This window comes from Podarcis gaigeae (genome assembly GCF_964106915.1).
Source record: "Podarcis gaigeae genome assembly, chromosome: 16".
In the NCBI taxonomy this organism is placed as follows: Eukaryota; Metazoa; Chordata; class Lepidosauria; order Squamata; family Lacertidae; genus Podarcis; species Podarcis gaigeae.
The window spans coordinates 28,675,255-28,701,062 of NC_139693.1; the positions used below are offsets into that span (position 1 = coordinate 28,675,255).

The following is a 25,808-nucleotide window of genomic DNA, read 5'->3' on the forward strand; positions in this document are numbered from 1 at the left end:
GCCGTTTCTTTGCAGATCTAGAATGTTAATGAGATCAGCAAAGAGTAACGATTCCCATACAGAACCAAGGCTGATTGGTAGCCACTACTTTCCTCCAGAGGCTAAAGGGACGCGAAGCAGGAGAGTAAGAGGAGGAAAAAGAGAGAGGAGACAGACAAATAAATAAATATGCAAGAGTAGTAAGGCACCATTTCTTTCTGATGGCAAAAGACAGAGAGAACTATCCTTGCACGCCATGGTGCATGTGAAGCAGCGCAACTGGACGCATTCACCTGCCCTAGCTGCAACAAAACATGTCTCTTCTGTATCAGTCTCTACAGCTACAGAAGTGCTGAAACCTTCCAACAGCTTAATCTCACCCTCCATTGTCTCCTGAGACAGACAGATGCAAACATATCCTTGGGCCATTGCCCGAAGTAATTCATGGCTGCCGAGCAGGACTGCTGCACATGGACTAAAAGGGATCCAGGAGGAAGCAGCTTCTTCTAAATGATCCTAAGGAAATGCAGCTGCTTGCAGTCCCTTAAGATTAGTGCCTGAAGTGCAAGGTGCCAAGCTCCCCTTATTCTCCAAGAGTCTTCTCAGCTACAATTTACAACGTGGGCCTGATTGACAAAAATCAGTAGTAATCAGGGTAGGGGTTTGTGTATTTCATTAGGAACCCCATGATATTTCCCCCTACAACTTACCTCAGGCATGCCAAAGAGTCACCGCACTCAATCAAAATCTTGTTTTTTCACCTCTGCGTACAGTGTCCCTGAAAGGTTTGACTCTCATTGCACTCCTCAGCCTTTACTTTTTATTTCAACTGCATACAGGATAACCCTTTGACGGGGGGGGGGGGGGTGAGTGTTTTTTTCCTAAGCAACTAAAAAAGGCTGGGGGAGTTCTCTTGGCCTAAGCTAATTTTATGCCTAATTTTAGACATCTTTTCCTCACAGGGTTCTTTGACACCTATGTTTGAACTACTGTGCCAACTCCCAACTTTATGAATGCAGCCCTGCTATTAAAGCAATATAGTGAAGACGACTAATGCTGTCAGATTTAAATACAAAAAAAGGTACTGTAACACACTCGCGCTTCAGCAGTGTGTTCCTGACAAGCAATTGGAATGCGTACGATTTTTGTTTACCAAATTTCAAGGGATAGCAGTTCTGGTCTCTTGCAGCAAAAACAAAGTATTGGAGGAACCTTAAAGGCTAGATTATGGCTTAGCCATTGGTGGGCAAGAGCCCAAGTCAGATGCATAAAACATCGCCGCAGTTGTGGAGTTTATTTACACATACATGTACAGGGGCGGGGTGGGAATGTAGACAGCAAGGCAAAGGGGGCCATGAGATAGATGCAAGCAGATTCTATCCTCCCACTTGGTGATAATGGTGGCTTTTTCAACTACAATTTCTTTGCACAAAACCATTATGGAGAGATCATGCCAAGAGCAGGAAGAGCCCTAACAAGCACACTCATGTTCGAGTAGGCTGCTAGGACTGGAATGCTCCAACAGAATTTAGGGGGAAAGCAACATGCAACAATTTCACCCCCACTCTCAAGTAAAGTTTCTTCCAGCAGAACTGATCATATGTCATCATCCCACTACAGAAGCTTGCCCACGATGGATTCTCACCTCAAAAAAATACTAAGCATAAAGCAGCAAGTTTTTTTTATATAATAATAAAAAGAACCATTTAATTACATTGCTTATCTTAACTAAAAGTCAGACATCTACTCAGGTGACAAATTTGGGAGAAGGGGGAGAGGCTTTATGAACACTTTACATCTCTGCAAGAGTAGAGTATGAAATTGCCTTTTTGCATTCCCATGCTTTGTGTATGGAAATGCCCTATGAAAAGTACTACGTCCCCCCATTCTGTTCCAACATAGATCACTGGAAGTGCTCTCACGGTACATTACAAACACAGGATACATCCATACAAGGACAATAATGCTTTGATCACTTTAGGAATGCCACATGCAATCCAGAAATGCAATTTGTATGCACGCACCATACACTTATCACAGTTCTGAGAAGCATTACATTTCTGAGGGACTGGTAATGTATGTTCACTGTTCACACAAGGAGCTTGAGCTTCAGGACAGACATAATACGCAGTTGGTTTGCCAGCACCACACTCCCATCTGCAGGGAACATTTAAGTGCTTTTCTAAAGCAACATTTCCTACACATTTTAATACAAGTCGGTCTCCATTTCTGTTGGGGTAATAGGTTTCTGGGCAAGCTATAACCCTGTTACTGCTCCTCCTAAATAATTATGTGCTGTCATGGCCACTCATCTGAACACTTTTATTTCTGAAAACTCTTTTAAAGAAGAAAGTGGGAAGTGCTGGGTAATGCTGCAAGAGCTCTTGATGGAGATTGAGGGAGGAGATGAGACACTAAGTTATGTTCAGTTACTTGCATCTCTGGGGTTAGCACACAGCAACAAAATAGTGTATTAGGTAGTTATGTCAAGGGATATCACAAAATATTAGCTCTTCTGGCCAAGAGTTTGATTCACAGGGGGCCAAGACAATTAGAATTAAAGCACTGTGTGTGTACTGAATCAAAGTGTACTATGTCAAAGTTAACACCGGGGTTATTAGTCCCATGTTGTCCACTCACAGCCCTTTGCTACCAACAAGGTGTTTTGGTGAGCATGGGCATTCTAAGTGGCAGCTGCCTACGTACTTCCGAGCTGTTCACAGATTTTCAATGCAAGCCAATTTTTGAAGTAGCATCGTGGACCCCTGCGAGCGTTGCCATGGACTTTTAAGACCAAGTACCACAATTAAAATAAAAGAAGTGACTAGCACACAAGACACCATGCCAGCAAAGGTCTCTCATAAAAGTATTGCGACTTGATTTTGTCAGTTAACTGTACTGTGGTTAAGACTGGGTTTAACCATCTATTGGTACAGTTACTACCATCAAGTCACAAGTGGTTTCGGAGGATAAATAGTTTCGTTTGCCCAAACTCAAAATTTTAGCATCTAGATTACAATTCTCTCTACAAGTGACATGCCAAATTGCCTCCTGCAGAATTTAGTACTTTTTATGAGATGAGACCATTCCAAAACTATTAAACATGAAGTGTGTCAGTACAAAGTTAACTCACCATCTGTTTTAAGACAAGAATGCAGGAAAGAAAGTACACAGTCAGTGAAAGTGAAACCATTTTATATATTAGACACCAATGAGTTTTTGCATCTGCTTGGGTATGGATATTTTTACATGGTGATTAGGCAGCGTCTGGAAAATCACATAGCTTCTAGGACTAGCTGCAACAGAAGCTTTACTTTTTCAGTTTTAGGACTTTAAACCAAACATGCAACACAATCCAAGCTTTATTTAGTAGACGCTTGCCTTCCCTGCCACCCCAAAATACTGCCCTGAAAAAGCAGTACTTGGCTGGAAAAGATACCCAGAGGTATTGGAATTGGTGGTGCCTATTGATTTTCCCAGCCTTGAAAAAAAATAATTCAAAGCTTACTGTACAATAGCAGTGCCATCTTAAAATTAACCTAATAATTTGCTTTGACAAGTCCTACATTAAGCAAACTTTCCAAGCCACTTCATTCCTAGTACAACTCAATCCCATTATTTACAGCATTCCCTGACTGATACAATGGTTACCAAAATGCAACCAAATCTTAACATACTGCACACGGGTTCAAAGCAGAACCAATACATGTGCTGCTGGACAACAATCCTCCCAAGACAATGCAAAGAAAATAAAACTTACCTTTCAGAGCAATTACTTTAGAAGCTGGATTCATGATGGCACTTTCTGCAGAGATTGGGCGCCTGATAGGAGTGGTTGGATCGCTCATGTCTATGATCACAACCTGAGCTTGCTCACCAACTTTTTCTCGAATACATATGAATTTATCGGATTCCATTGTTAAGGTACTGAATCCAATGTTTGCTGGATTAATTCCAAGATTTTGGAGCTGTAAAAAAAAAGAAAAGTATTGGTAAAAACCTTGCATGACCACAGACAAGGACTGCTTGGCGGGGAAATCTGTACGTGGCAAAATGCCACCATGTCATCACTGTTTATTCGTAGAACAGACACTTCTCTCTGGGGAAAGTGGTATTAGGAGCAGTTGACTACACAGGTTTTACATATATCTTTGTGATCAGAAGGCAACTCACGGTGATCATGGTGTTTCTTCACAGTGTGGCTCACTTAAACCTTCAAGAACTACTCTATTACATTAGATGTAGGGGCAGATAAGCTATTTGTGAATATGGATCAGGTATATCCATGCAAAGATTTGCAGTGTTCATGGGACTGCTTCACTATGCACCATGTTCACAACCCAGCCCATTGACTATTTACATTTTTAACAACCAGTTGTAGGTGGGATGCATAGCTTGCACCCAGTGAAATTAATAGTAGTCAGATTCTCAAACCGTTATTGACATATGTACAAGATTCCAGTAGGGTTCAATACAGAAAAACCACTCACCAAAAAAAGCCAAAAACCCAACCAACCAACAGCCTTCATCTAACACTTAAGTCAGTGTTGTATAGCCTCCATGAATCCTCACTGCGTGTTGCATAAACCTGGCTACTATCTCCATCTTATCCCCATCCTGAGTAAACGTAATGAAGGCTACATTATATGTGAAATAGTAGTCAACATTCTCTTCAAACCAAGGACCAGATCCAACCAATTCCTACTAGAACAAAGCAGTGTCTTGTGGCACCTTCAATACTTAACAAATGAATTAGGTCATAAATATTTGTGGGCTGGCACCCGTTTCATCAAATGCGCGAAGGACCTGGTTGTGGACTTCCCATAAGCAACCGGTAGGTCACTGTGAGAACAGGTTGGAGGGCTAGATGGGCTTTTGGTGTGATCCAGCAGAGCTCTTCTTGTGCTCTTCTCTGGTGAAGTGGATGCGAGACCATGAAAGATGATGATACAATTCATTTGTTAAATCTTTTAACATGTTGTTTATTTAAGGTACCACAATATTCTGTTTTTGCTTCAACAGAGCGTCAACACAGCCACCTCTCTGGAAATAGATTCCTAGTTACCAGAGCAGTTTGTTAACATATATTGACTCAGAGCCACTGGCATCTCTGGCATGGAAACCCTCCGTTATACACTATATCACATGGTACCAATTCCCCCAATATTGAAGCAGGGTTCAACATTTCTAGTTTTGCTCAATCTAGTTGCTTTATTCCAGATTTCATAGCAACTTGCACATCTCAAACAAACATGACATTCACATTCTTGCTGAAAGAATGTTTTTGCAGGGTTACGTTCCCAAGCTATTGTGCTAATCTTCCCCATATTTATTATTCCAGCGTTTATTAGCTGGATTGTATGCCATAAATGGCAACATGTTTAGTGTATAGCAAGTCTATACACTGAAGCAAGTTTATCCGCACCAACAGGAAGTAGAATGTTGTGGCCTGTGTGCAACTTCAGTACTCCTCATTTTAAATCCATTCAGTGAATGGGACAGAGGAAGTTCCTTGCTTTAAGTTTTCCGTCAGCAACCCTGTAGACTTGTCCTAGAAAGACAGGAACCTGCTAGTACAGAGTCAAACCACTGGGTCCATCTAGCTCAGTACTGCCAATATTGAGCACCAGCAGCTCTCTGGGGCTTCAGGCAGCGAGTCTTCCCCAGCCCTACCTGGAGATGCCAATGACTGAACCTGGGACCTTCTGCATGCAAAGGAGATGTTCAACCACTAAGCTATGATCCTTCCCCCAATAAAGACAACCATTTTCAAGCATTTTGCTGTGGGGAACCAGCCAGAGACATTGTACGTTTGTCAGCTGCACGAGACTCAAAAGTTTCTACTGAAGATTGTCTACTTAAGATATTTAGCTTTAGACAACAGTAAACTGATCACAGTTAACTGTGAACCAGGAACCATCAACACACAGAAGTCCAACAAAAAGCAAAAGAAGGACCCACTAAGCCCTTGAGCATGATTATTTCTTTCTAAAATTATTCAGCAAAACATGCATTAAAAATGAGAGGAACTGATAGCTGGAAAGCAGGCAAGTTGCAGCAAATTAGAGGTGCTGTATTAATCAATTTAAAGTTTTTCCAACACCCCAGTAAGTTTCTCCAACATCCCGTTGAGAGAGTAGGATAAGGAAGGTATGGGCTTGCAAGTTCTTAAATTTAGCTTGTCATATTCACATTAGATTTTTTATTTTGTCTGTTTCATCTTTTTCTTTTGCTGCAATCTGGGATATACATCTTACCCTTAGACCTCTTAATATGAATTGCTGGATTTAATTTTTAATGTTCCAATTGTCCATATTATATTGTCAGTATTCTAATGTTTAATATGGCTATTGTGAGCCTGGGGGTGGGGGAGATGCCTCTCTGTGGGAGGGGTGGTAGAAAAAAATGGAATATCTAGGCTCACTTTAATCTGGGGTTGACACCTTGATCACCCCAATTCATGAAGTGTTCTGGGAGACAGATGGGAGGAGTACAACCTTTGTTGATTCTCCTGGATCTCTTCGTGACGTTTGAAACCAATGACCACTGTATCCTCCTGAGGCAGGTTTGTGGGTTGAGAGACTTGACCCTCTCTGCAGGACTGCAACCAGAGAGTAGCATTGTGAAACTGCTGCTCAATTCCATGGTATTTATGCTGTGGAATCCAGAGTGTTACCTCGCCCTGACCTAGCCACTGTGATCCACGCGACGGTCACCTCCAGACTGGATTATTGTAACTCGCTCTACGTGGGGCTGCCCTTGAGACTGACCCAGAAACTCCAGCGGGTGCAGAATGCCGCAGCGAGACTCCTTACGGGGTCTTCGCTTAGAGATCACATTCATCCAGTGCTATACCAGCTGCACTGGCTCCCAGTGGAGTACAGGATCAGGTTTAAGGTGCTGGTTTTAACCTTCAAAGCCCTATACGGCCTAGGACCCTCGTACCTACGGGACCGCCTCTCCTGGTATGCCCCACAGAGGAACTTACAGTCTTCAAATAAAAACACCTTGAAGGTCCCAGGCCACAGAGAGGTTAGGCTGGCCTCAACTAGAGCCAGGGCTTTTTCGGCTGCGGCTCCAACCTGGTGCAACGCTCTGTCACAAGAGACAAGGGCCCTGCAGGACTTGACATCTTTCCACAGGGCCTGCAAGACAGAGCTGTTCCACCTGGCCTTTGTTCAGGGCGCAGCCCGACTCCCTCCTTTGGCAATCTTTACAAAACTTTAGTTTATGGTTGCCATCAATTTTGATTTTAATTACTTTTTATGTTTTTATAATGTTGTACTGTTTTAGTGTTGTTAGCCGCCCTGAGCCCGGCTTCGGCTGGGGAGGGCGGGATATAAATAAAAAAAAAATTTATTATTATTATTGTCCCCCATGCTGTTTAGTATCTGTACAAAGCCACCAGGTGAAGTCATTCAGAGATTTGAAGTATAAGTTCATCAATATGTTGCCAACACCCAACATGATCTTAATATCAGGAGAAGCTGTACAGGTGCTAGATGAGAGCCAGTGAACTGAAGCTGAATCCTGACAAGACTTGGGACCCAAATACATGAAGGAGTGTCTCTTCCCATATCTGCTAACTTAAGCATTGATATCTGATGAGTTGTCTTTTCTCAGGGTGAAGTCCATTGTGTAGTGACACAGGAGGCCTTCTCTGTGGTGGCACCTGCTTGTGAAACTACCTACTGTTTGAAATGCGGCTGCCTCCCTCTTTGCCAATTCTCCAGCATGAGTTAAAGATGAATTTCTGTTTTTACCCAGGCATCCGAGTTACATCTAAAGCTTCACTTTTATTTTATGACTGCTGCTGAATTTAGTGTCCTGTTTGCAATGTTTTGATGTTGCATTGTTTTTATATCTTGTATACACTGCCCATGGATCCTATGGAATGAAAGGGGGCCTAAAAACAGTATCTAAAATACTGTGCTCATTGTATTTGTCTGCTTTCTGTCAGCAGCTTTGAGCACAGTGTATATACAGCACATAAGCAAACTGTTTACTGAGAGAGACAAACATATTTCCAAGTTTTATAATGGAACACCAAATAAGCAAGAAGAGGTTACCCCTTGCCATATTTATTTGCCATCCAGTTATGGGAACGTTCCATTCTTACATCAACAGGCAGTTTTTACTGCACTTACATGCTGTTCTCATGAGACATGACTGGAAACGGTTTGTAATAGGCATAAAAATAGCAGCTAATAGAAATGTTGTATTACCCCTTCTATAATTCAAAGTGTTTCCTTCTGCATACCACCTACACACAAACCCCACCCAAAAGAGAAGTAATTCCACAACTAAAAGTTTGATCACACCTTTGTATGAAATAAGGGCTACTATCAAAACAGTCCCTTCTGATTTATCTGGTACAGCTTTCGTGAAATTTTCAAGTCCTGCCCACAAACACATCAGTATACTTTCTGTACCATCTTTAAATCTGCAGAGATTATTCAATCTCATATAGTCCTGCAGAGATCATTCAATCTTGTACAGCCCTAATTGGGCTGACTAGAGGTGACAATCAGATCCTGCAGCGTCTGTGTTCCACATTCACAAACATGAAGAGTCTTAGATTCTTCAGTAGCAATGGCAGAAGCATGGGAAGGTATCTATATAAGCTATTTTCAGAAAGGTGGAAATCTGAAGACCCTAAGGGGGCCTTTAATCTGGCTCAATGTTCTGGGCAGGTCACTTTATATCCGCCCCTCGGTGTTCCTATTAAATGAAGTTTTTCTGTAGTCAGACCAGCTCTGTAACTCTACCAATATTCTACTAGCTGACAAAGATAGATAAAAGGCCAAGTAATCCCCAGGGGAAACTGCAAAGAGAGCAATTACTGCAATAGTTATTCTTTTCACAGACCTGTAAATATTTGGACACTTCTCCATTATACACACTTTTCTTTTCCAATTCAGTCATGAACCTTTTTGCCCAAGGTATTCCACAGTGATGTAGAGTGTTCCACAACTGAAGTAACTGAAAAATGTACAGAGCTTCTAAAAACTGGTCTTAAAGCTGCAACATCCAGCTTCCTTTTTTCTACTACAGCTTCTTTATTTTCTCCACCCCTATTTTGTGTAACACCTTGCATGATGAAGAGTTGTGGAGAGGTGAAAAGCTTGCCACTATTCTGTAACATATTGCCTCATCCCAGTGAAGAAAATTAGAGAATCTCCCGTTATTACAGCCTTTCCCCTGCAATTGCCTGGGGTGGTAGTGGTGGAAAAACTTAACTCTCAAAAGGGCCTGTCAAGCTGCCCCCAAACAAAGGTCATTCCCTCTGAAGCGCTTGCAAGGCTTCAAGTTTATTCAAAGATAAAGCCAAGTCTGATCAGTCATTGTGCTGGGGGATGGAATGAACAACTATTCTTCAAACCTCTATGCCTGCAACCACAGCCAGACATATCTAGTCATCTCCCACACCTCCCTCTTCAGTTTCTGATTATTCAACGATTAGCAAGAACTTCAGCACATGTAACACAAAATCACAGGTAGCCCAAACCATACTTTGCAAGCACATTTTAGCCATGGTTAGCAGATCAGGATGGAATTCTCCCCTACACACCAAGCCACACAGTCTTGAAGGCCAAACTGTCTTGAAGGTTAAATTAAGACCATCCTTTTTACTATTGTGTAGCAGAGAAGTGGTCTTCACAACCAACTCTGTACTCTTGCAGAGTCTTCTAAGTGAAGGAGTGAGCATCTTCAGGAGAAGCACTGCACTTTTATTTTCTGAGTAAATGTGAAGAAGCCTGAGTGAAGCTTAGGGAAGGAAGAACACAGAATCAAAGTCTCCTTGAGATTATGTTTTAGATACACTGCAGCAAGGTGAGCTCTCCGGATACAGCAGGAGATACACAACTGGAGGGACTGGGGGTGGAGGAGAAGAGGCCACATTACATTTACAGCAGTACACAAGGGGCTTCTTTAGTCAAGGTGTTGGCTGCTTTTTTAAAATTGCATTTAATGTTCATATGTAGGAAAAGGAATACCCCCCATACAGAAGAAGAGATTCTATACAGGCAGATTTTATCCCTTCCTATATTATTCACGTACCCAATTTCCAGTGGGAATTATGTGCAATTATGATAGGCAGCAAATACTCCAATATAGGAATGCAAGTAAACATGTACTTTGGGGTCACTCTGGCTGTCTCCATGTGCAGCTTCAAGGAATTAACTGAACTATCGTGTGCATGCAGCCTGAGTACTGCTGCTTCACACTTCTCGTCTTGAGTGGGGAGACATACCATAAGCACTAAGTTAAAACCCTGATTTGTTATGCCTAAACAAACCACAAGCAGGAAGCAATGGTTTCTTGGTCACTTCCCAGATGTGGCTTGCCTGGGCAAAACAAACCACAAGCATGGGTTCAGATGTAATGCTAAGCCAGCCATTTGTAGTTTTCTTCCCCATTCGAGTAAGGTTGGAGCAAATAGGCTGTATTCACAGGATAGTTCAGTAAACCATGGTTAATGGGCTTAGCTGTTACCAGTGTTCAAAACTCCCAATGTTCTAGGCGCAATGTTTTAGGTCTCCACCCTCATCATTCTGCCCGGACACTGAGGTCTAGCGCTGAGGGCCTTCTGGCAGTTCTCTCACTGTGAGAAGCCAAGTTACAGGGAACCAGGCAGAAGGCCTTCTCAGTAGTGGCGCCAGCCCTGTGAAATGCCCTCCCACCAGATGTCAAAGGAAAAAATAACTACCAGACTTTTAGAAGGGATCTGAAGGCATACCTGTTTAGGGAAGCTTTTAATATCTGAAGGACTATTGTATTTTAATCTTTTGTTGGAAGCCACCCAGAGTGGCTGGGGATAAATTATTATTATTTATTATTATTATTATTATTATTATTATTATTATTATTATTATTATTATGCAACAGGGAATTTCATTAGCACAAGCAGTTTCTGAGCTCTGGACGCAGTACTATACCTAAGATTTCAGATTAAAACTGCGGAGTAGAAGAAAAGGAGGACCTTTTTCTGCCTCCCCACTTACAGCTACTCTCTGAAGACTGGAGAAGAGACTCTCTTAAAAATATATGGGGCTGGGCAGGGGAAGGACTAGACCATGTTAAAAATGAACATATTATTTTAGCTGCAATTCATTCATTTTCAGCTTTTTATTTTCGTTATACTGTATTTAAAAAAAAGCACGCCTAGACATTCCATTGTTGCGCCCATAACCTATGTTTAAAGTGCTATTTAGCTCCAAGCTTTCATATCTCAGTTTCTGACACTGGCTGTTACCTACTAACAAAGCCCATGCAAAGTAAGTGGTTTGCTACTACACAACCATTAGTGAGAAAAAATTGCCAGAAAACTGGTAAATCAAAACTATTTCCTGGACTTCAACTAGCTATTTGTTCCTGCACAACTGGATGGAACTGATGAAGAGAATCGATGAAGTCAGTTTTGAAGCCTTGGTGCTGCTCCTTGAACTTTCAGCACGACTGCATTCTCCTTAGGAAATTATTCTGTCAGTGAGGGGTTCTATTCAGATAATGATTTGCCAGCTACTCATCTAGAAGAATGTGTAGGTGTGCTCATGGCATTTTTGTCATAAGATGCTGGCAGACTTAAAATGCTTTCAGCGCTATGCACCAAGGTTCTTGCCTTAAGACCATAACCTTGCATGTTGTCTCAGGAATGTCTTAGACAACTCATCTCACAGGTAGGCTACCTGATCTAAACATCAGAAATTCAAGGAATGCTAGTAGATGCTGGCATGCAGTTGTTACTTATGCCAGGCTTTCACAAAAGTAATAATTAAACATCACAAACTATTTTAATCAGACAAACAGGATATTCTTCCGCGTTTCCATTTAATTTTTGAAGAGGTTTAGCTCTTCCATGACTCTCCAAAAATCAGCACAACCAAACTAAAGTACCATGGCATTCATAGCTTTCTCCGTGCCTATGCTACATCCTCTGAATGAATTGGAACTTGATTTCAATCACTGAAGAGCAGCATAGTCATTACAGGTGACTCCCCACTTACGTGGAGGTTACAATCAGGGGCCCCTTGCACATAAGCAAAATGTATGCAAGTGGGGAACACCCTGGAGGGTCCTTGTGGCTCACAAGATGGCCCTCTTTGGGCTCTGGGGATGGTCTCCTCGCAAGCCAGAGGCACAGCAGGGCTTTGTTGAGGCTGTTCAGCCTTCCCACCTAGCAGCTGACATACAGGGTAGTGCAGCAGCAGCAGGCACTTTCCCACGCATCAGCTGTTAGGCAGGTAGGCCAAGCATCCAAAACAAAGCACCTCTCTCTTCTCTGTCCTCTTCAGGCTCCGGGGAGGGTCTCCTTGCAAGCCTTGTGTTCCCACACATGTGAGCAGTCACATTCAAATAGATTGTGCACAAGTGAGGAGTTGCCTGTACTTTGATTTCCCTCTTACACCATGATCTAGAAACAAAAATGCAAATACTCAGCTCCACATATACTTCAAAAATGTTTTTTTCAGGCAAAAGTTGTGGGTCAGCTGCTCCACGGAGCACAGCTTTGGGGTAATATGGATCTGAAGAAGATTGGATCCATTCAAAATCAATAACTGAGTACCATAAGGTATGTCATCCTTTCTGTTAAGAGACAAAGCTAATCTATTGAAGTTGGCATCTTTAGTAAATAGTAGGACTATTACTGGATTATATTATCCAAAACAAATGGGCAGCCACGAAGCAGCCAGAATATCAAAGCTAGCCAGGAAAACAAACATACATAGTTTTGGGCCTGATAAGGCGGTGTATCATGGATTTAGGTTTATGAGTTATTGGCAGAGATCAATATATAAAGACCTAAAGCTGAGTATCAAGAGTTTTCTTCTACCATACAGAACCAAACTTATCTATCCAAAGTGTGCAAGAGTAATTTTCCTGGCAAGATTGCATAAGACAAACTATTCGGTTACATTAGGGCAGTTCAAAGTGACACCCCTTTAACAGTACAGTCTATATAATTGCCCTGGACAGGCAAAGTCACTGAGTGTGGGAAAGAGGTTCGACTGGGAGAGGACTTACTGGCCTTTCTGCTGACAAACCAGATCATATTTGACTTGGCTATCATTCTATCTGCTGTTTTGTTTATTAAATGGGCAAAATCCCATATGATCGCCAGCAAGATTTCAATAGTGAAGAAAGATGAAGAATGTCAGATAGTAGGGGATTGTCAACTCTGTTATTAAAGTGTTGAGTTAAACAGTAAATGAGTGGGGATTTTTTTGTAATTAATGTTACAGTAAAATGTATTGGATATTTCAATGGCTTCGTTTACATATGAAATTCTGTATAGCACCTTTTAATAGTATGATTGGCAATGGCATCTCTAAGCCAGAGATGGTCAGCCTGTGACCCTCCAGAACTCACAGTTCCTATCAGCCCCTAGCCAGCTTGGCCAGTGGTCAGGGATGATGGGAGTTTTAGTCCAATAAGATCTGGAGGGCCACATGTTCCCCATCCCTGGGCTAATCAATAAGGATCTGTGGAATTACAACTCAAGAAGGTAGGCAAACGCCCCACAGATTGATATAATTCACTCTACATATTGCACCAAGTTGTCTAACAAAACAACAACCAACTTGAGGGATTCTGGAGTCTATTTTAAGAGTGCTTGTAACTATATTATCTTCCAGTTAAAATACAGTTTTAAAATGTAATTTTAAAAGAGTTATCTCATTTTCTGTTGAAACGCAAGTAAAAGGTTAAATACCAAGCCTACATGATAATAAATTGGTCTGCTTCCCCCCCCCCAAAAAAAAACTTTGTAGATGATCTGAAAGTCTCCCAGGAAGTTGTGTGGGACAACAGAATACCCAGAGTACCCATTCAGAAAATTGTTTATGTTATTTACCCCACAAAGAAAGAAAGATACTGAGAGATGCCAACACCATACACACCAATCTGTCAGTACTCCAAGCCCTTCTAAAACTATACCTGCAGCTTGTTTCTGGTTAATATACAGAAATCCAGTATTTCGAGTCTGAACCTTTTCCCTTTATATATGGAATGCCAGCGTAACACTGTCTTGTTACAGCAGTGACCAATCAGTATTTAGTGCAGTCACTCATGTTCAAAACTAAAGTACAGCTTATTCTTTATTGCACTTATGGCAGTGATGTTTCCATCACTCACTGACCAAGCTGGTGTTATGGCTTGTGCAAGTTCAGCTAAGTTAAAACATTGCACAGGTCCCAGATAGTACAATGTAGTGGTTGAGTCAGGTTAGGACTGGGGAGACCCAAATATAAATCCCTACTCAGTTATGTACTTCACTGGGTGACCTTGTGGCAGCCACCATCTCTCAGTCTAACCACCTCACAGGCTTGCTGTGATAATAAAATGGAGAGGGGGAAGGGGCTATGTACACCATCTGGAACTCTTTGGAGGAACAGAGGGACATAACTGAAATAAATATTGGGAAGCTGAAGGACCAGAAAGCCCAGCGGCTAATGAAACTGAAGAAATTATGCAGGATGTGAAATTGACTGAAAAAGGAATCTGGAAGGCAATTAGCTGAAGAACAATGATTGAATTAAATCAGAAGAATTTTTAAAGAAAGTTTGAAGATAGCCATAGAATCAAAGTGGTTTGTAGTGTTAAGGAATCTACTGGAAAGTCAAGCTGAATAGAAATGTGATTCTTATGTGCAACTAATACTTCCTGTGAATCCAAATCTGAGACTTAACTCATGTGGAGTACAAATGTTGGGAGCATATTAAGGCTGCAATCCTAGGCATATGTCTTACTGAACACAGTGACTTACTTCCAAGTCAACACGTACCCGACTAACAAGCCCTTAGTCATTAAGCTTACTCCCCACACCCCAATTTCATTTTTACGGTATTTTTTTGCTGTTACTCAGCTATATGGAGAAATGTCTATAGGACCAAGTGCGTAATACAACTACATCTTGTGTGCCTAGGAACTATGAAGCACTTAGCTCATACCACTCACTAGGGGAAACCTAAGATGTTTAAACAACACTAAATGAGAAATTTAAATTTCAGCACACAGTACTAAACACTGACAAAAGGCATGGTGTCACCAGGCAGTTCACATTTTGAAATGGATGCCTCTGTCCTAAGAGGGGAAGGGAGGGGTAAAGGAGGGAGCATTTGCCAAGTCCACTTCCTGTTCTCTCATTCATTTAGAGAATTCCTTTAATTCCTGCCATAAACTGCCTTTTCTTAAGCAAACACTTCCCCCTACACTTGATTCAGAGCAATCTCTCTCTCCTCCCCCCACCCCAAAAAGCAGCTCTTTCCCGTAACTATCTGCAGTCTTTTGCCTCACTATTTGAGACTGGGATCAATTTCCTTAAAGCAGCCCATCCTCCAAGTGAGTAGCGTTGTGTTCTTGTTTTTAAAGTAGCATCAGGAATGCTTCCAGAAGAGACAGAAGTAGAAGGGAACAGATTTTCAGAGCCCTGCCGTTCTCAGGAACAAGATGCAATCTATTTGCTCAATCCTTCCTCATCTTGCAGATCCTTTTGCAGGGCTCAGAGGTTCCCAAACACAAGCCGTGGCCACCACCCCAAAACCGATGGATCGGCCGAAAAAAAACAAAAACAGAAATGCAGGGACGCAGGTGCGGCCCGTTTTCCATGCTCTAATGTGAAGATGCCCTTCTCTGCACTCCCTTCCCCACAAATATTCCTTATGGTGTAGTAATGCAGACAAGCAACTCGGAGCCTCCCTCTCCATACACACCAAAAAAAGAGAGAGGGGGAGGAGGAGGAGAGTCAGTCATTCAGGCAGCCAGTGACTCTGCACAAATACCCGCAAAAGGCTGCCATCAAAAACTAGGAAACCTCACCAAGCCAGAATCAGGTGCAACAAGGGCAAAATAATTGAAATGAAGAGCACGACTCTGATTTTCCAATATGCATGTGTGTGTGTGTGTGTGTATATATATCTGTGTGTGTCTTCTATATAAATATATATATGTTCCCCACCACCATTCCCCAAGCACCAAATTAAAAGCCAGGGCAGGCTTTGCGCCATCCTGCCTGAAGGAGGAATGAATAAAGGGTTATAAAAAGGAAACAATAAAAGGTTATCAAACAATAAAAGGTTATAAAAACGAAATATGAGAGCCCCCAACCCCAAACCCACCAACCGAGACATGCCTGCCTGCCCCACAATTCGTTCTCTCTCGCCCTCTTCCCCACCCCATCCCACCCCCCCAGAGGGGAACCCCTCGCCCTTTTCTAAGGAGTCTTCCCGCCCCTCAACCCCATTCAAACCCCTCCCCCAGGTGGGGGGGGGGGAAGCCCACCGCCACACTAGGCCGCAAGCCACCCACCCACCCTTTCCCCTCCATTCCCCATCCCCTCAAGGCTGAAATGAGTGGGGAGGGGGGGAAGGAAGATGGGGGGGATCCCTTTCCCCTCACCCCACCCCACCCCCAAATAGTTGCTCACCTGAAAGTGCTCCTGGAATCTTATGGGGAGTATCTGAGCCATTGTGGGGGTTTGAGGGGGGGGGAAACAGCCCTCTCAGAGAGGAAGAAAGGGGGGGGACTCCCAAAAATAAAGAGAGATAGAGAAGCGCAGGAAGGCTCCTGAGGTTTAAATTATAAAAAAAAATGAAAGGAAAGGGGAGGGGGTGTGGGAGGGGGCACGCTGTGGGTCCGGCGGCAGAGAAGGGAGCCGCTGCCTGCGCCCCACACACACACACATATACACGCGCGCGCAAGGGGAGGTGGGGGTTTGGCTGCTCCGCGAAGGCAGGCAGGCGAGGGCGCGGACTGCGCAGGCGCGCCGCTCACCGCCCCCCCCCTTCCCTCACCCCCGTTCCGAAAGCCGCTGCTCCATCACCCCCGGCTCCCTTTTCTTGTCTCAGGCTCCCGGACCCTATCACCCCGTTCGGAAAATCCCTCCGCCCCTCAGGCCAACAAAAATAAAATCGGAAATAGATAGCTTGTCTAAAAAGGAGCGAAGGCGGCGCGACGGCAGGGGGTCTTTCCGAAGCGCAAATAGTCCCCTCTGTGGACCGCGTTTTCTTTTATTCCGTTCTTCAAGTTCCCACCCCCCGTCAAAAAAATAAAAATAAAAACGCGCACGGGGCTCATTTTCTTCTCAAGGGGGGGGGGTGTCGGAAAAAGTGCGGGGTTTGGGGGGTTGCTGAGTTTGAAGGGGGGCACTTGTTTCTGAGGGGAGCTATAGATATATCCTTCCGCCCAAGGCGAAGAGGATCTGGTCCCTTTCCTGCAGCCGCTTAGGATGGTTTCGATGAGCCCACAGTTATGCTCATCCTGCGCCCCATAGCCAGGCTATTCCCCTCAGTCTGGAAGGAGACTCGTCCTTTGAGGAGCCTGGAATAGCTTTATCGAAGTTGTTGTCAAGTCACACAACCCTTCTATTTTCGTTGCGTCTCTCCTAATGTTGAAATGAAAGCGCTTTGGGGCAGAGACCTTCCTTCTTTCCCTCCCTCCTTCTTTTCCTCTGTTGTAAAGCGCTGTGTTGCATCCGCACAACGACCCTGCCAGGCACAAATGATGTCTCTAGAGATGATACCCACGAGATTTATTTCCGAGTTTTTAAAAAAAACATGGGTTAGGATTGTGCTGTGACATTGGAAAGAAAGGAGATTTCTCGCTGGAGAAGGGGAGAGGCGTATTGTGAGGTCACTAACAGTGGCGTGGGGATAAAAGTTGGGGTTCTGGACCCCCAGTAGCCCCAAGGAGAGTCCAAAAGTTGCAGGCAGCTCTACTGATCCGCTATTATTCACACCCAAATCCACACACCAAAGAACAGCACATGGCATTAAACTCAAATTATTAGGATCGGAATAAGTGCCATTCTTGAATGTATGGTTCGGGTTTTTTAAAATAATTTTTATTAAATTTTCTGTTTTACAATTTAAAATACTCATTTTACATCCTTAAGGTTATCAATGACTTCCCTTCTTCTCTTTCCATGGTTCATTTTACACACCATAAACCCCTACATGTTTTACAAAAACTGCTAAACGATCCAGCATTCCATTATTGCATCCATCAAAACTTATTTACACTGTTGAATTTATCTTAATGCTGCCAACGTTTTCAGCTTTCCAGAATAATTTCCCATATAGTCAATAAACGTTTTCCAATCTTCTTTAAGCGTATGTTCTTCTTGTTTTCTTATTCTATCTGTTAAGTCTACAAGCTGCACATATTCTGTCAACTTAAATTGCCATTCTTCTTTGGTTGGGACCTCGCTCGTTTTCCTTTTTTGGGCTAACAAAACATGGGCCGCAGTAGTGGCATACATAAATCACCTTTTTTTTACACCTGGGAATTTCAGTCTGAATCATCCCCAACAGAAAGGACTCTGGCTTTGGGGGGAAAGTTTTTTGGGAAAAAGTTTTTTAAACATTTTTTTTTCAATTCATTTTGGATCATTTCCCAATACGACTTATGAAAGAACGTTCCCTCCCTTGAATGTATTGTTTGTGCTGAACTCAGTGGTGCTGACAGTCCTGACTGCATCCTTTGGGCTTGTGAGACACACCTGAGCTTTGACAAAAGACTTTCAGCCGCTTAAAACTTTAATTAGCTGTTAACTAGACATGGAAACTCCCTTGCAAAGACAGGATAGCATTTGAACTGCTAGCATGAAGTAAGGACCCCATCAAAGAAAAGGAAATAAGTCTCTAGCCTCTGGTTCACTGTCTCCATTCTCTTCCTTAGCTCCCTATGCTAGCCTCAGTATCACCTCACTTACTTGCTTTTATTCCACTTTCACACTCATGGAGAATTTGCAGGACTGTAGCTTGTTATGGGTGCATGTGCATTGTAATAGCACCCTTAACAAACTGCAGTTCCTAGGAAACTTTGGGGGAACCCATGACTGTTAAAGTTGTATAAATGACAAATGACATCATCACTCCTGCTCTGAAAAAAATGAAGTCACGGAATTCTGTGTGTTCCTCTCAGCTATTATTATCACCATTATTTTATTATTATCATCTCCGTTTTATTAACTGCCTTCCAACTCACCATCTCAAGGTGGCTTCTATGTTAGATAGTTCAAAACAGGTTAAAACAACAAACAAATTTAAAACAATATTAAAACCCTCACTTATGGTAAATACTAATTTATGTTTCTGGGAAAGCCTGTCAGAACAAAACTGTCTCCAATTGTTTCCGGAGATTGCAGATAGTGGGCGCTTGTCGTATCTTGACAAGAATGCTGCTCCAAAGAATAAGACTGCGGAGTAAGCAATCCCATAAATGCTTACGTGGGAGTAAGACCCATATAATTCAGTGGGACTGACATCTGAGTAGACATGTCTACAAGCCTACGGCTGCAATCCTGTTGCATACTTAATGGAGGCAGTAAGTTCCCATTGCCCTCGGCTGTTCAAATTTGAAGGCGAACCTACTTAAAGGTTCCCAAGCAACATGCAAACGAAATCACACTTCTCTGAATTTTGCAAGGCATTTTTCAAGCCGAGTAATGTGTACAAAAGTGCTTACACTCGGTACCATATGCCTGAAATTGCATCTATAATGGGGAAAATAACGTACAACAATTGTGTTAAGTTACAGGAAATTGCTGTGCAAAAAAATGTGTATGTTAGGCAAAATTGCGGACAAGTGTGTATATCAAGAGAAATTTGCACTGAAAGGCTGGTGGATTTTCAGGTGGACTTTAAATATGTATATATCTCTCAAACTGAGGTGGGAATGTGGAGAAATGAAAACTTATAAACTGATAAAACCTGGAACCGACAGATTCACACATTCTTGTGGCAGAATCTTTGGCCAATTGGCGCCCAATTCATCAGATAAACCTGATCTTCAAATGATCTGGGGGGGTCATTCATTCAGCCTTGGCTCATGCTTTTGGGGTGCTATTTGGGCAGGCCAGCAGTAGGAACGTCCCCCATCCTGGATTGTTCCACCACCTCTTCATTGCTGTCAATCTTTCACTTGCCGTCTTCCTAATCCAGAGGCTGCTGCCGCTTCCTTTTAATCCTGAAAGTCTCTTTTAGCTGCATCTACACCATACTCTTAATGCACTCTTACATCACTTTCGCTGTCATAGCCCGCCCCCCCCAAAGATATTGGGAACTGTAGTTGTTAAGTTGTGGGTGAACATATCAGACGACACAGCGATTCTTCAAACAGCTCTTGTTTATTCACAGGTCAGAACAGAACTGAACTGAAGGGTTCAGCCAACCTGCTTATATAGAACTCCACTACAACACAACTGTAACCACTTTCTGTAACTATCCAATCACTGCACATCATTTTCAATCCCTTATTTGCATATGTGGACCTGAGTGAAAACTATAGTATCCCCCTGCTGGCCCAGGGTAAGAACTTCAGTACATAACAGTAGTTCGTTAAATTTGCTGCCCTCACGGACCTATGTTTCCCTTCCCAACACCTTTAGCAAACTACAGTCCCCAGTAGTTTGAAATGGTATAAAGAGGGCTTTAACTCCACCCAAAACTTAGGCCACAATAAAAAAATAAATTGGACTGGGCAGTGCTTTTTTTCCAGGGGGGACGCAGGGGTACGCATAACCCTAAACACTTTGTGAATCTTTGTACTTTTGTCCATTTATTGTATTTATTTTCCCCAATTTGAACTATAAAATGGTGGTTTTCTGGAGTCAAAGTAAGAGTACCCCTAAATATTTTTAAGGAAAAAAGCACTGGGATTAGCAGAGGGGCCCTCGGGGTGGAAAAGGTTCCCCACACCTGGGCTGTAGGCTCAGATGCCAGGTAAACAGTAAATTTGCTGCTTTCCTTCGCTTTATTGTGATTTATTTAACAAAAATTAGCTAACAAAATTGATATACTGTTTGATTGTAAATAGAACCGCTTTTCATGTTATGCAGGCATCATTCCCTTGTGAGGATGCTGGAAGGCGACCGTGCCAAAGTGGAAGACTTTCCCCCAACCACCAGCTTCCCAAGCTTTCCAACGGGCCTTTGATGCAAAAAGTGGTGGTTTGCCTCGGAAGGCGATGGGAGTGTGCCAGCGGCATCTCATTGCTCCACAGAAGGGGTTGAAAGTACATCAGCTGCCAAGGCTCAGCAGGCCTTGCTGTGTACAACCACAACTGTGTTTGTGATCCAGCGAGCGGGCAAAACCACGAGGCTTTTGAAAGTAGCAACTGCAAAGAAACCAGCCCTCTGCCCTTTAAAGACCTCGAGTGGGCAGGAATGGCAGAGTTGGCACCAGCACTGCTGGGATCCCAGCAGTGGCATAGCGTGGGGGGTGCAGGGGGGGCCGGCCGCACCGGGCACAACATCTGGGGGTTAGGGTTAGGGGGCGCAAATTACTTGCCTTGCCCCGGGTGCTGACAACCCATGCTACGCCACTGGATCCCAGCCTCCTCCTCCTCCTCTTCTTCTTTTTCTTCTTTGGCGATCACTCATACATAGCCAAGTAAGATTGTCTTCCATAAACAGGGTTTTAACAATGGGTAGTGGCGTAGCGTGGGGGGTGCAGGGGGGGCTGGCCGCACCGGGCGCAACATCTGGGGGGGGCGCGCTCACACTCGCAGCTCTCTGCCCCTACCTGGCTACCTCGGGTTAGGGGGTGCAAATTACTTGCCTTGCCCTGGGTGCTGACAACCCACGCTACGCCACTGACAATGGGTCCGTAAGTGACTGACTGTGGAGGCCAGTTCTGGATCCACACATCCTTCCACAGTGGGGACATTGGTTTTAGGGTGGGAGTTGATAACGGTGTGGATTTGCCAAGCGTGCCTTCCTCTTAGCACGTTTCTCCCTTGCATCCTGAGTTCGAGTGTCTTCAAAGCCCATGACACCTTTGGTAAAGGTTGTTCTCCAATTGGAGCGCTCGCAGGCCAGTGTTTCCCAATTGCTGGTGTTTATACTACATTTTTTTAGATTTGCCTTGAGAGAGTCTTTAGACCTCTTTTGTTGACCACCAGCATTACGCTTTCCATTTTTAAGTTCGGAATAGGGTAGTTGCTTTGGAAGACGATCATCAGGCATCTGCACAATATGACCAGTCCAATGAAGTTGAAGTTGGAGAATCATTACTTTGACACCGGTGATCTTTGCAGCATCATGGCAGGGACCACTGTTGATCCCGGCCCAAGACTTTAAATTCCTTCATCTGCATTGCCCCAACCAATGCTCTGAGCAGCACTGGGAAGCTGAATCTCGCGGCTATTCTTTGCCAGATCGCCTTACTCCATATATGCCCACTGGACCACTTTGATCTGTGGAACTTGGCATTGTTACATTTGTTCCGCATTTGTAAGAAACTGATCTTTCAGTGTGGTGGCACTTTGGAACTCCCCGCCTATTGACACCATGGAGGAGCCTTTGCAATATTCCTTTTTTCCCTTTAAATAACTTTTTATTGGGTTTTACATCTTTTTTAATATTGTCACTACAAACAATATGTGGGATGCGGGTGGCGCTGTGGGTTAAACCACAGAGCCTAGGGCTTGCCGATCGTATGGTCGGCAGTTTGAATCCCCGTGGCTGGGTGAGCTCCCGTCTTTGGGTCCCAGCTCCTGCCCACCTAGCAGTTCAAAAGCACCCCTAAGTGCAAGTAGATAAATAGGTACTGCTCCGGCGGGAAGGTAAACAACGTTTCTGTGCACTGCTCTGGTTCGCCAGAAGCGGCTTAGTCATGCTGGCCACATGACCCAGAAGCTGTACACCGGCTCCCTCGGCCAATAAAGTGAGATGTGCGCCGCAACCCCAGAGTCGGTCACGACTGGACCAAATGGTCAGGGGTCACTTTACCTTTTACCTTTACAAACAATATAATCACAAAATAATTTTATCAGTTACCCCCTCCCCCACAACATTCCCCATCTTCCCCTCCTGGTTTCTTACACATTCTGAAATATACTTGGAGTCGAGTGTGGCTTTCATGCTCTTTATTCAGCTCAGAGTAGTGAGGAGGATGGAAGTTCCCCCAAAATGTCTGCTTTATATACATTATTTACACAATGGGCCCCACATGACTGGCTAATTCTGGGATTCTCCTGTAGGCCAATCAGGTTGTGGATTCACTTCCACCCGGAGTTGGATTGGGTGGCTCCTGCAGACCAATCAGACTGCTGCATTCTGAATCCTATTGTTCTAGGACCAATCAAACAGCTGCATTCTGAATCCTATTGTTCTAGGACCAATCAGACTGCTGCATTTTGGATCCTAGTCAACTCAGAACATAACACATTCGCTTCTCCTGCTTGTTGTCTTATCTCTTATTTTGTTAATTGTTAAGTGTTTAGTCAAACCCTACAAGTGAGTTCATTTCCTTACATTATTACTGTAGATATAACATAAAAGGTTCCCAGTCTATTTTGAAGTCTATTGTCATTGTCTTTAAGTCTTTCTGCTAACTTCGCCATTTCAGCATATTCCATCAGTTTTTCTTGCCATTGTTCTTTCGTTGGTATTTCATCACTTTTCCATCTCTGGGCTAGCTAAATCCTAGCTGCTGTTGCAGCATACATAAATAATTTCTTATTATCTTCTGGCAAGTGTTCACCTGAAATGCCTAATAAAAAAGCTTCTAGTCTCTTAACAAAGGTTATCTTAAATATCATTTTCATTTCATTATAAATCATTTCCCAATAGTTTTTTATTATTTTAAACTTCCACCACATATGAAAAAACGTACCTTCCTTTTCTTTAAATTTCCAACACTTATTAGAGCTTGTTCTATACATTTTTGCCATTTTCGCAGGTGTAACATACCATTGATACATCATTTTGAAATAATGTGCTTTTAACAATATACAACCAGTAAATTTTAAATTAACTTTCCTAAGTTTTTGTCCATTCTTCCATTTGTATATTATGCCCTATATATTGTGCCCATTTAATGATTACCAATTACCGCCTTTGCAATACTCTTGTTGGTTACTGCTAAAAAAACATTTTTTGATTTGGGAAGCCTATCCAGACGTGCAGGATGTTGACATGCCTGGTTTTCAGGTTTTAATTGATTCTAATTATTTTTTATTGTTTTAAGTAGTTGCTTTAAACGGTTGTTTCGTTCTTTCTGTACACCAATTTGAGGTTTTATTACAAACAAGAGGTACCGGTATGTGACTTTTATGAAATGAACAAGCTTAAATTTCCCCAAAGGCGAAGGTTATTTTTATCATATGTGGTGGCCTTGTAGTAAGGTTAAAGCTTACTGGGAAATGATATACAACGAATTGAAAAGGATGTTCAAAATAACTTTTGTAGAAGAAGCAGCAGATTTTATTTTGGGAATTATAACGACAGAGCTGCCTAAATTGTATAGAACTTTATTTATGTATGCTACTACAGCAGCAAAGGGACGCGGGTGGCGCTAAGGGACGCGGGTGGCGCTGTGGGTAAAAGCCTCAGCGCCTAGGGCTTGCCGATCGAAAGGTTGGCGGTTCGAATCCCCGCGGCGGGGTGCGCTCCCGTTGCTCGGTCCCAGCGCCTGCCAACCTAGCAGTTCGAAAGCACCCCCAGGTGCAAGTAGATAAATAGGGACCGCTTACTAGCGGGAAGGTAAACGGCGTTTCCGTGTGCAGCTCTGGCTCGCCAGAGCAGCGATGTCACGCTGGCCACGTGACCCGGAAGTGTCTCCGGACAGCGCTGGCCCCTGGCCTCTTAAGTGAGATGGGCGCACAACCCCAGAGTCTGTCAAGACTGGCCCGTACGGGCAGGGGTACCTTTACCTTTACCTTTTACTACAGCAGCAAGAATGCTACTTGCCCAAAACTGGAAAGAAGCAGAAGTCGCAGGAAAGGAAGAATGGATACAAAAACTTATGGAATATGCAGAAATGGCAAAACTTATCAGCAGAATAAGAAATCAGGATAACAAACTTTTCATGAAAGAATGGAAATGGTTTATTGAATATTTACAGATAAATTAAAAGGTAAAGGGACCCCTGACCATTCAGTCCAGTCATGGCTGACTCTGGGGTTTCGGCACTCATCTCGCTTTATAGGCCGAGGGAGCCGGCGTACAGCTCCTAAGCATGACTAAGCTGCTTCTGGCGAACCAGAGCAGCACACCGAAACGCCGTTTACCTTCCCGCCAGAGCGGTTCCTATTTATCTACTTGCTCTGGTGTGCTTTCGAACTGCTAGGTTAGCAGGAGCAGGGACCGAGCAACGGGAGCTCACCCCGTCGCGGGGATTCGAACCGCCAACCTTCTGACCGGCAAGTCCTAGGCTCTGTGGTTTAACCCACAGCGCCAAACAAAGATATTAGCAGGGTTATTATAATAACCTGCAGTTTCATAAGAGTATACAGTACATTTTAAAGTAGATAATTAAAGGAGCAAATTAAATGAATTTGGATATGCAGAAGACATTAAAAAGGAACCACAGAAAGAGTGGGAAGGAAGTCAGACTTTGAAATCTTAAATTGATTGTAAAATTAATGAAATGTATAAATTAGAAAAGTATAAATAAAAACTTAAAAAACAATAGTTTTATGTTAAGATGCATAGTGAAAAACATAGTTTTTATTTAAAAAAAGAAATAAAGTTGTTTCTACAAGAGGCTTTAGAAGGGATTACATGGGTAGGCAACCTAAGGCCCAGGGGCTGGATGCAGCCCAATCGCCTTCAAAATCCAGACCATGGACGGTCTGGGAATTTTTTTACATGAGTAGAATGTGTCCTTTTATTTAAAATGCATCTCTGGGTTATTTGTGGGGCATAGGAATTCCTTCATCCCCACCCCCATATGGTCCGGCCCCCCACAAGGTCTGAGGGACAGTGGACCGGCCCCCTGCTGAAAAAGTTTGCTGACCCCTAGATGAGGCTAGACAAATTCATGGAGGACATGGCTATCAGCAACTACTAGAGCCAAAATGACTATGTTCTATGTGTCAACTGA

General features: G+C 43.2%; 1 protein-coding gene across 4 annotated transcripts in view; it reads right to left on the minus strand.

Moving 5' to 3' along the window:
• Positions 1 to 17,384, minus strand: part of LOC310833854 (clathrin heavy chain 1-like) — a 64,270-nt gene extending 46,886 nt beyond the window's left edge. For 2 of the 4 annotated variants that reach the window (XM_083716829.1, XM_083716826.1), the window contains exons 1-2: positions 16,406 to 16,834; positions 3,740 to 3,947 (exon numbers count right to left, since the gene is read on the minus strand). In XM_083716829.1, coding sequence (XP_083572955.1) covers positions 3,740 to 3,947; positions 16,406 to 16,447 — 250 coding nt within the window. In that variant the 5' untranslated portion in view covers positions 16,448 to 16,834. Of the gene's footprint in view, positions 1 to 3,739; positions 3,948 to 16,405 lie in introns of all 4 variants that reach the window. The other 2 variants (XM_083716827.1, XM_083716828.1) reach the window with 2 other exon arrangements.
• Positions 17,385 to 25,808: the final 8,424 nt, after the last annotated feature.